This window comes from Rhinatrema bivittatum, chromosome 4, assembly GCF_901001135.1.
Source record: "Rhinatrema bivittatum chromosome 4, aRhiBiv1.1, whole genome shotgun sequence".
NCBI lineage: Eukaryota > Metazoa > Chordata > Amphibia > Gymnophiona > Rhinatrematidae > Rhinatrema > Rhinatrema bivittatum.
This window is the reverse complement of record NC_042618.1, coordinates 71867200-71878627: the sequence shown is the minus strand read 5'-3', so window position 1 is coordinate 71878627 and position 11428 is coordinate 71867200. Positions and strand designations below refer to the sequence as shown.

Genomic DNA, 11428 nt, shown 5'->3' with positions numbered 1-11428 from the left:
CAGAACATTACTTTTTCTCTCTATGGTGACAGCCATGGTTACAATGACATTTGAGGATCTCGCTGGGTCTCGTTTGCATTTTGTATAAGAATCCCTTTTTTCAAAATTCCCTTTAGGGAGTGTTGCGATGCGGATGAAGGTTTTCAATTTATATCCTGATTTTCTGTATACCTTATGTTTTTCAGTCAGTGTTATAAATTAATTGGATTGGTAATTGTGCACTTGGACAGTGTGTTTCGTTACTTGATATGCTTTGAGCGTCCTATTAAATTAAAATAATAATAATAAAAAAAAGAATAGAGCAGCGCGAGGGAGGGCGTCATCACACAATATAATCATGAAATTTATGCTGAAACACCCACGCAGTGCCTTTAGGACACTAAGAAGACGCCGCCTGCCATTAGGAAAGTGCTCGGTTACAACTCTGAAATGACTTCCTGCAGGTCAGGACCACACCAACCCTGTTAGGTCTTGCACTTTTCAGCCGCACCGCCCAACTTTTATCAGCCCCCATTCGGTGAGGGAGCAGCGAGCGGGCTCCTTGCTGATCGGAGCCCCGGGGGCTGCGTTCTCCGTGACACCGGATACGGGACGGAGCTGCATCTGAAAGTAGTGCCGGCGCCAGCTGCGCGGACAGGCAAGCGCCCCGAGGGCTGACAGTTTCGGGGGCAGCCTCTGCACTGTCAGATAAAAGCGCAACGCTCCGCTCCTCGCCTTAGCGTCCTCCCATAGCGCTACAGCCAGTGCTCCGCTGCGAGCCCGGTTCCAGCGATCGCCTTCAATTCATCCCTCGCCGCCGCTCCACAGCAAGAAAGCGAGAGAGAGAGCTGACGCCTCTCCCGGAGCTTTCCTGAGAAGGCACCGCCCCCCCCCCCCTTTCCCGTGCTAATAGCTCCCTTATTGCTGGGAGAGTCTCCACCTCCCTTGCAAGTTCGTGCCGGGCTGACTTCTGCCAGCAATGGGCAGATAAAACTCCATGCGGCGGGAGGTCCGGAGCGGGCGTGACCCGGGGATGGGGGGGACCCTCATGGAGCTGTACCCGTGCAGCGGCAGCAGGGCGCCCCAGGCGGGGCACACGGTGCTGCCCAGCGCCTTCATCTTCGGCGCCGGCCTCCTGGGCAACCTGATCGCCCTCCTGATCCTGTGGCTGCACAAGCTGCGGTTCCGGCGCGGGGCCGCCGCCTCCCTCTTCTACGTCCTGGTCACCGGCCTGACCGTCACCGACCTGCTGGGCAAGTGCCTGGTGAGCCCCCTGGTGCTGCTCTCCTACGCCCGCAACCGGACCCTGACGGGGCTGACGGGGGGCCGCGGGCTGTGCGAGCTCTTCGCCTTCTCCATGGCCTTCTTCGGCCTGGCCTCCACGCTCCTCCTGCTGGCCATGGCGCTGGAGCGCTGGCTGAGCCTGGGGCGCCCCTACCTCTACCGGCGGCTGCTCGGCGCGCGCGCCGGGGCGCTGCTGGTGCCCGCCGTCTACCTCGCCAGCCTCCTCTTCTGCGGCCTGCCCTTCCTGGGCTTCGGCCACTACGAGCAGTACTGCCCCGGCACGTGGTGCTTCTTCCGCACGACGGAGAAGGGGCTGCCGGCCGGGGTGCTGCCGGGCTTCTCCGTGCTCTACGGCACCGTCATGGGCGTCCTGGTGCTGGCCGTCGTCCTCTGCAACGCCAGCGTCATGAGGCACCTGCTGCGCATGTACCGGAGGCAGAGCCGGCGCGGCGGCGTGGGGAGCGCGGCGCCGGCGGCGACCGGCGTGGAGGAGATCGACCAGTTTATTCTTCTGGCCCTCATGACCGTTTTATTTGCTGTTTGCTCGTTACCTCTGACGGTAAGTAGGTGCTTCGCTTTGCGCTGCAATCAGAAGAAACGTTGTCTTTTCATTATGATGATGAATGTGGCAGTGACAGCATGTCTTCTTTGTGGCTCACCTAAAATTAGTTTGGAACGGGAATATTCAGGGAGACGTCAGGGCAAAGAAGAACCGGCAGATCTGAGCAGCTAGAGAAAGGAGGACGGCAAATTAAACGGCTGCATGCCGTGCCAATGAAAACAGTCTAAAACTTACAGTGAAGTGCTGTAAGTGAAAGATTTAATTGGACGCTGTTGCTCCAGTTCATTTGTTATATTTCTGTTCTCATACCTTCAAGAACAACCATCCACAGGCCAGATTTTAGTCCTTGTTACGGCTACGGAAAAACAGGGCCAGCACCGCCCCATGGTAGAGGGGACCTGGTTTGATTCCCCGGGCGGGTCATCCACTCCTCTAGATCAAGTGGGACATGGGATACCATGGAGGCATCGTTCACAATCCCTGGGGAGGGGGCAGGGAGTTGTAGTCATCATGCAATGGTGGGACCTAGTGGCTGGATTTAGGGGCCCATGATTGCAGGGTTTCTGAAGGAGCCCTGGTGCATGGCCGGTGGCAGAGGACGCTCTCTGCAATGACAGGACTGAAGTAGGTTGGGAGGGGGTTATATAATAGGGAAGGAATCCCCAAATAGTAGTTTGAATGAAGGTTCCTGGCACCAGATCCCAGCCTGGTTCCAAATGAGCCCGAAGTCCAAAAGATTAGGAGGGAACTGCATGGTCAACACCCCCCCCCCACCACCACCACCAAAAAAAACCAACCCCAAAACAACAAAACTTAGTGCATCTGAGCCCCATTTGTGGATTATGAGATCAATGTATTGAACAGTAATGTAAACATTAATGAGTGTTATACACTATGATATCCAACACAAATGGTCAATGTGAATTAGCAGCACTTAATGTGCATAAACTAGCTTGTGTTAATGGTAATGAGGCAGTGAGATGCAAAAGTGTGCAAATCATGAGTGATTTGCAACAAGTTAATAGGGAACTGTTATTTACCCTTTCCACTACTACTAGGACTAGGGGTCACTCTATGAAACTGACTGGTAGCAGATTTAAAACAAATTTAAGAAATCATTTTTTTCATGCAACACAAATTTAAGTTGTGGAATTTGTTGCTAGAGTGTAAGATTAATAGCATAGCTGCATTTAAAAAAGCATTGGACAAATTTCTGGCAAAAAGGTCCATTAACAATTATTAGCCAGGCAGGTATGAGGCTTGCCACCTTCTGGGAATGAGCAGCAGGGAATGGCTCTTCCCTTTACGATCTGCTGGGCTCATCCAAGTGACCGGATTAGACACTGTCAGAGACAGGATGCTGGGCTCGATGGATTATTGGTCTGACCCAGCATGGCACTTCTTATGTTCTTATTTTCTTATAGCTGATTAACTAATAGCACAGTGAAGAGTCCTGCACATCAAAATGTGCAAAATGTAATACAGAGGCATTAAAGCAAAAAGCTTAACTACATCTTGTGAAAGCATAGATAAGTTTTTGTGTTACCGACTGCATAACACATTCTTATATGCACCTATGTTTCCAACTGTGCTAATACATGCCTCAGTTGCATCTCACTAACATTATCTGTAAATACACACATTAAACGCTGAACATACACTCATTAGTGGCCAGTATTAACAGAGCTTAGTACATTGGCCCCTACGTGCCATTTAAATATCATACATCTAAGATATATCAAAAGATTATTGCACACTTTTTGACATTGAGGGGAAAATTCTTGGAGTTTTTCTGCATTCTAGCTTGTGATTTAAGTCACATATTAAAAGGGTAGCCAGTGGGGCTTTTTATAAACGAAAGCTTTTAAAACCTTTGAAAAGTTTGCTTCCTAGGATTTCTTTCGTATGGTGTTTCAATCCCTAGTCATAGGACATTTATATTACTGCAATAGATTATGGGTAGTTCTGCAGGATAAACTGTTTTAGAAGTAGTCAAGGATGCAGCAGCTCGTCTGCTTAGCAGGATGGGATATCGAGACCATATTACAACAGTGTTGAAGGATCTTCATTGGCTTCAAGTTGCAGAGAGGGCATTGTTTAAACTGATGCATTTTAAGAGGGGAGCATCGATGTGTGGCCGCGTCTACACTAAACTGATACACACCGCAGCCTGCTTTACGTTCTGCCAGTTTGTATCTTCTCGCTACACTACCAAGTCAAGATTACAGGCTACAGCAAACTAGGTTAAGCTCATTATCATTTGAAGTACCTACCATTTGGAATGGCCTCCAAGTTGAAATCAGGCAGGAAAAAAAAATCATTTTTAGAAAATTAGTTAAAGCTTTGCTTTTTAAGGAATCTTTTAATTGATGTATTTTATAACCATTTTATTTTTTGTATATGTCTGATATTTCTGTAAATGTGTACTAGCAACTGTACCCATTCTATGCCCGGGTGGCGAGCCTTTTTATTGGCACATCTGCTCTTGTTTTGAGCAGAAATTCACTGTAAGAGTGCCCTTCCACATACACACAGCCTCATACAGGCTCCCTCATTCTCTGGCACACACATCCCCTCAAATAGGCTCCCTCTCTGAAACCCACATTCCAGCATCCCGCGCAATGCCCCTCTTACCAACCAAGCTGTCTCTCGCCCTCCTCCTCACACACATTGTCTCTCACCGGCATCCCCCTCCCCTCATATAGGCTCCCTCTCTCTGAAACCCACACTCAAGCATCCCCCCACCCACCCTCTCTTACCTCCCAGGCTCTCTCTCACACTCTCCCCACCCCCCTCTCATCAACCATGCTCTCTGTCACCCCCCCCTCACACACACATTCTCTCTCACCGGCATACCCCCCATGCTCTCTCTTACACCCTCCTGCTCTCTCTTACACCCTCCCCTCCCCGACACACATTCTCTTTCACCGGCATGCCGCGGGCCTGGCGCCATTCGCGGCGTCCTGCAGCACACGCGTCCTGCGGCACACGCTCCGTTAGCGGCGAAGATGAAGGCCCGGGCGCGCCGATCGCGGCACATGGGGGCCTTTCCTTTTCACTCTGAACGGTGCGCCGGGCCTTCATCCTCGCCGCGAATGGAGCATGTGCCTCGGGACGCGCTCCGTTCGCAGCATGCCAGGGTCTCCTCTGCTATATTTTACCTGTCCCGCGATGTTCGCTGTCCTTCGTACCTCTGGCGTGTTTGAGTCTCCAAGGCGGCCAGTGAGCCACCTGCACCATCTATTGGCGGGCTGGGGAACATGTGCGAGCACTGACAGACACACTACCAAGCCTGCTATATTATAGCGCCATCTATTGTCAGACTGCGGAACATGCGCAAGCACTGACAGACACACTACCAAGCCCGATATATTATGGATATTGATTCCTGTAATCCACACTGAACAATTTATTTATATACTAAGGAGTAGGGATGTGAATCGGAACCGGAATCGGTTCCGATTCCGGTTCCGATTCACATTGTGAATTTTCCTTCATGTGGTCCGATCTGGGTTTTTTTTTTTTTATTGGCTGTGCTCGAGCCGATAAAAAGAAAACCCTTCCGACCCCCCCCCCCCCCCCCCAAAAACGTTTTAAAATTACCTGGTGGTCCAGTGGGGGTCCCGGGAGCGATCTCCCGCTCTCGGGCCGTCGGCTGCCACTAATAAAAATGGCGCCGATGGCCCTTTGCCCTTACAATGTGACAGGGTATCCGTGCCATTGGCCGGCCCCTGTCACATGGTAGGAGCACTGGATGGCCCACCATTGGCCATTGGCGAACGGCCAAGCAGAAAGAACAAACACCTTCTTGCGTTCCTACGTTAACGACCAGCAGGACAACTGGTCCGACCTGTTACCCTGGGCTGAGTTATCTCACAATATGCATGTTGCCTCTGCTACGGATGTATCACCCTTCTCGGTGGTATTTCGCCACCAGCCATGTCTGCCTCTACCAGTTCTGCTCTCAGTGCCTTCACCTGCAGCCCAGTCAACAGCTCAAACAATAAGAAGGTTATGGAACCAAGTTAAAGAAAGGCTGGGCCAAGCCACCGAGTGAGCTAAGCACTCTACCGACGCCCATCGTCGCACCGCTCCCTTGTTTTGACTAGGTGAAAAGGTCTGGTTAAGCACAAAGCATATTAGATTGAGACTACCCTCTCAATGACTGGCGCCAAAATTCATCGGGCCATTTCCAGCCCTCCGCCGTGTCGGAACAATAACATACCAGCTCCAGTTACCAAGGTCAATGGGTATCCACAATATCTTTCTCGTATCCTTGCTGAAGCCACTCATACTCTCCTGGCCATCTCATAGGGCTCCTCATCCTCCACAACTTTCTGCTGAATCTGAGGAGACCCTACAAGTAAAGGAAGTCCTCGACATCAGGAAAAGGCACGGCCCTCGGAAGTATCTCCTATTGTAGGAGGGCTTCAGGCCTGAGGAGAACTCATGGGAGCCCTCCCACCACATCTATGATAAGCAACATCTCCAGGAATTCCACCGAAAAAACCTTGACAAACCAAGGCCGGTAAGGGGGAGGCCTAGAAGGGGGGGTACTGTTGCGCTTCCCGGCCCCGTACGTTCCGCGGCCGGGCCTGCTCACCTTTCCCTACCATCCACGAGCTCGGGCCTCCCTTCCTCTGCCAGTCCCGGCCATCCCCGTCGCTCTCCTCGGCCCGCTCCGACTCCGGCAACATCACAGGCCTCACAGCAGAGCTCACGCTGGGGCTCCGCGTCCAGCGTCTCCTCGGCCCCGCCCCTAAGTGCGCACACAGCCAACCTCCTTCAATTTAAAGGGCCAAGCGCGGGAAACCCGGCTGGGTTGCTCAGTGATGACATCATCCCTGCCTAGTATATAAGCGAGGCCCTGTCTCCCAGGACCTCACCTTGGCAATCATGTCGATCACTTTGTGATAGCAAGTTTGCCTTCCTGCGTTTCCTGTGTCTCCCGTTCCAGCGTCTCCTGTGTCTCCCGTTCCAGCATCTCCTGTGACTCCAGTCACAGCATCTCCTGCTTCTTCGTCTCTCCATACTTGGTAGTACCCTTCGGACTGATCTCACGGTACTGACCTCTGCTTGTTCTTGACTACTCCTTGATCGCTGCCTGACCTGACCTCTGCCTGGAACTCCGACTACTCCTTGATCTCTGCCTGGAACACTGTCTACTAGGGATGTGAATCGTTTTAGGACGATTAAAATTATCGTCCGATAATTTTAATATCGTCTTAAACCGTTATGGAACACAATACAATACAGATTCTAACGATTTATCGTTATAAATCGTTAGAATCGTGAGCCGGCACACTAAAACCCCCTAAAACCCACCCCCGACCCTTTAAATTAAATCCCCCACCCTCCCGAACCCCCCCCAAATAACTTAAATAACCTGCGGGTCCAGCGGCGGTCCGGAACAGCAGCGGTCCGGAACGGGCTCCTGCTCCTGCATCTTGTCGTCTTCGGCCGGCGCCATTTTCCAAAATGGCGCCGAAAAATGGCGGCGGCCATAGACAAAAAAGATTGGACGGCAGGAGGTCCTTCCGGACCCCCGCTGGACTTTTGGCAAGTCTCGTGGGGGTCAGGAGGCCCCCCACAAGCTGGCCAAAAGTTCCTGGAGGTCCAGCGGGGGTCAGGGAGCGATTTCCCGCCGCGAATCGTTTTCGTACGGAAAATGGCGCCGGCAGGAGATCGACTGCAGGAGGTCGTTCAGCGAGGGTTCCGGCGCCTCGCTGAACGACCTCCTGCAGTCGATCTCCTGCCGGCGCCATTTTCCGTACGAAAACGATTCGCGGCGGGAAATCGCTCCCTGACCCCCGCTGGACCTCCAGGAACTTTTGGCCAGCTTGTGGGGGGCCTCCTGACCCCCACGAGACTTGCCAAAAGTCCAGCGGGGGTCCGGAAGGACCTCCTGCCGTCCAATCTTTTTCGTCTATGGCCGCCGCCATTTTTCGGCGCCATTTTGGAAAATGGCGCCGGCCGAAGACGACAAGATGCAGGAGCAGGAGCCCGTTCCGGACCGCTGCCGTTCCGGACCGCCGCTGGACCCGCAGGTTATTTAAGTTATTTGGGGGGGGGTTCGGGAGGGTGGGGGATTTAATTTAAAGGGTCGGGGGTGGGTTTTAGGGGGTTTTAATGTGCCGATTTTTCGATTTTTTAACGATTTTTCACGATTTTTCACGATATTTTACCCCCCCAAACGGCAACAATACGATTCCCTCCCCCTCCCAGCCGAAATCGATCGTTAAGACGATCGAGGACACGATTCACATCCCTACTGTCTACTCTCGTCTGCCACCTGGAACCCGACCTCCTGCTTGACTTGACTACATCTGATCTGACCTCTGCTACCAACCCTGCCTGGCTGACCACTCTACTCTGAGACTCTGGCCTTGATTCTCGCTATGCACTCAGACACTCTGTTTTGGCCTCCTGCGACCTTTGGACCTCCTTGTCTGAACACCGACCGCACACCCTTGTTCGTGGTGGGCACTCCCTTGAACTTTCTGTCTAGGAGACCCTGCGAGGCCCACCTAAGACCAGGCGGCCCGGGTAACCAAGTTATGTACAGGCTCAACCTGAGGGATCCCCGGGTTGCTCTTGGTGAAGCTCCAGGTAGCCTCTGTCTCCTCCTGTGCTCCACCTCCTGGTGACAGGCGCTCTCCGGGTCCGACCGGAGGGCCGTATCAATCCTGCATCAGGCCAAGGGTCCAGTCCCAGTCCACTCCCAACATCAATTCCTAATTATATAAATAACAACCCCCATCAGACCTAATTGGGATATCACTTAAACAACACACTCCCCTCTGTCTAGTCGCTAATAACTGTGAATGTTACTGCTGTAATGATATTGCTGGAATCAATAATTTGTGATATGTGGTATATAATTTGTGAATGTCAATACTGTAAACCATGGTGATCTAGTGATTTTCACATGGAACGACGGTATATAAAACCTCTAAATAAATAAAATAAAAATAAGTAGAACTCCCTCCCTCGTGGGTTCCATTACCATTTGTCTGAACAGAGCCCCATGCAGGGCATCCACTACCCCTTTACTTCTGTTAGATTCCGCAGAAGGGATTCTCCAGTCTATGTCCGGCAGATTAAAATTTCCAACAATCAACACTTCTCATAAGAACATGCCATACTGGGTCAGACCAAGGGTCCATCAAGCCCAGCATCCTGTTTCCAACAGTGGCCAATCCAAGTCACAAGAACTTGGCAAGTACCCAAACACTAAATCTATTATCCCTTCTTTCCCACCTTTTGGATCTCTGACCAGATCTCTCTTTAGTTCTTCCATTTGAGTTGGAGGCTTGTAAGCCACTCCAGTAAAAAATGGATGCACCATTATCTTTTTTTTTAGGACGGCCCATAATGCTTCTTCTCTAACCCACATTCCCTGCAGTTCAGTTGCTTGGATATTGTTTTTGACATAAAGAGCTACTGCTCCCCCTTTTCTGTTCTCTCTGTCCTTCCTTAGCAAGTTGTAGCCTGGTATGGCCGTATCCTAATCATGAGAATCCATGAACCACGTCTCTGTAATAACAACAATGTCCAAGTCCACTTCCACCATTAGGGCTTGCAGGTCTGGGATTCTATTGCCCAGATGATGAGCATTTGTGTTCATAGCTTTCCAGCTTCTCTCGTTCAGATTACTGCTTTTCTTGAACTTGTTTTCTTTTGTGCCTTATTCAGCTGTGAGCAACAGCTTTCTCCTACCAGCAGGGCATATTAGTAAGCTTTCAAAACAATCCCAGTGTGAAGAGATTTGTAAGGCACCCCTCAAACTTAAACCCCCCAAAACATTTTTCAAATCTGAGGTTCTTTTTATAAACAATGTGAATGCATTTTCCCCCCACTTTTTAGCAGTGATAAATTTATAGCACAAAAAATCCTAGGTAGGTTGCAATCTTGTTGATATGCCTTCCGCATGCAATTAATTTTTATATCTGCTGTCGATAGCCTGGTATTCCCAATCAGTGCTAACTTTGTCTTTCTATCAATAAAAACATTCTAAATCAGCTTGACCATTACTTTGCTGGAAGCACCAAATGGTGTAGTCTCAAGCTAAGTGATATAGCAGGAATATTTTTATTTATTCTAGATGAGTAATTTTAATCTTTCTTCCAGATCATAATATAATATTCTGATAAGATGGGCATGATTTTCTTGGTCAAAATCTTGAATTGCCAAGAAACAATCGCAGTAAAACGCATATTGAACAAAAATGAATGGTCCTTGATATGATTAAGGGCTTCATAGATTTTAAGAAAATATATTTTAAAACCACATACATATATTTAGTTATAAATGTGCTAATTATCATCAGCAAGAAGAGACTTGTGGGGTCTTGAAAGCCAATGTACTACAACATATTTCTTGTTGGTCCTTTAAAAAGGCATCACAATTTACTAGAGCCTGATTCATTAAGACTGTTTTCTTCATTCTGAAAGTATGGGAAAATTTCTTGATGAATCACTAAATCAAATGCGTTAAGTACTTTTTCCATAACCTTAAAATGAGAAAAAAATCCTTTAATGCATTTTGCCCTTGGACACCAAAAGGCTGATATTTCTCATTGGCTGGATAGAAGGGACAATGAATGGAGAAACATACAGAAAAGTCTTTGAGGAAAACGTGCTATCCTCTGTAAGAAAGCCAAAGCTGGAACTGAAGTCCACTTTTCAGCATGACGACGAATCAAAGCCCACGGCCAAAGCTACAGTGGAGTGGCTAAGAAACAAAAAGGTAATTGTCCTGGAGTGGCCCGGTCAGAGCCACAACCTCAATCCAATTAATAATCCGTGGCATGACTTGAAGATTGATGTCCATCAATGCTTCTCAAGGAACTTGGCAGAGCTTGAATAGTTTTGTAAAGAAGAATGTTCTAATATTGACAAATCTAGGTGTGCATATTTGGTAGAAACTCCCATCTGCAACTGCTGCCAAAGGTGCCTCCATTAAGGGGGAGTGGAGACTTATCCAGCTGTTGAATTTTAGGTTTTTTTTTTTTTTTGGGATACCTATATGCTTTGTCCTTCTATAAAATATTTTTGACCCTAAAGTAAGATGTGTTGATTAGTGGCAAATAAACTCCTCTTTTAAATGTATGCTAATCTGATGCACTGACACAACAAAATGTGAAAAATGTTCAAGGGGTGTAGACTTTTGATAGCAACTGTCCTTTATAATGTAATTAGCTACATTACAAATAGAGGGGTAGATTTTCAAAGGGGTACGTGTGTAAGTCACAGGGCTTTCCTGGGGGGGGGGCGTGTCGCGGTTGGCGCGTCATTGGGGGCGTGTCACGTCCGGCGCGTCATCGGGGCGTTCCAGGGGTGGGGCTGCGGGCGTAGTTCTGGCCTCGGAGCGGCCTCGGAGGGAACGGAGGCAGGTTGCGCAGCTCGGCGCACGCAGGCTGCCGATTTTGGGCAGCCTTGCACGCGCCGACCCCGGATTTTAACGGCTATGCGCGTATCTATTGAAATCCAGTGTACTTTTGTTTGCGCGGGCGTAATTTTATAAAATCTACCCCAGAGAGTACAAGGTAAATCCTGGCTCCAAACTACTCCATAATTCAAAGGTGCCAGGGCATAATTTTAC

The 11428-nt window shown here is 49.6% G+C and overlaps 1 protein-coding gene across 2 annotated transcripts in view; it reads left to right on the top strand.

The window, feature by feature from the left end:
- Positions 1 to 469: 469 nt before the first annotated feature.
- The window catches only part of LOC115089901 (prostaglandin D2 receptor-like), a 33471-nt gene continuing 22512 nt past the window's right edge, over positions 470 to 11428 (top strand). For both annotated transcript variants that reach the window (XM_029598328.1, XM_029598329.1), the window contains exon 1: positions 470 to 1822. In XM_029598328.1, the coding sequence (XP_029454188.1) occupies positions 977 to 1822 (846 nt within the window). In that variant the 5' untranslated portion in view covers positions 470 to 976. The remainder of the gene's footprint in view (positions 1823 to 11428) is intronic.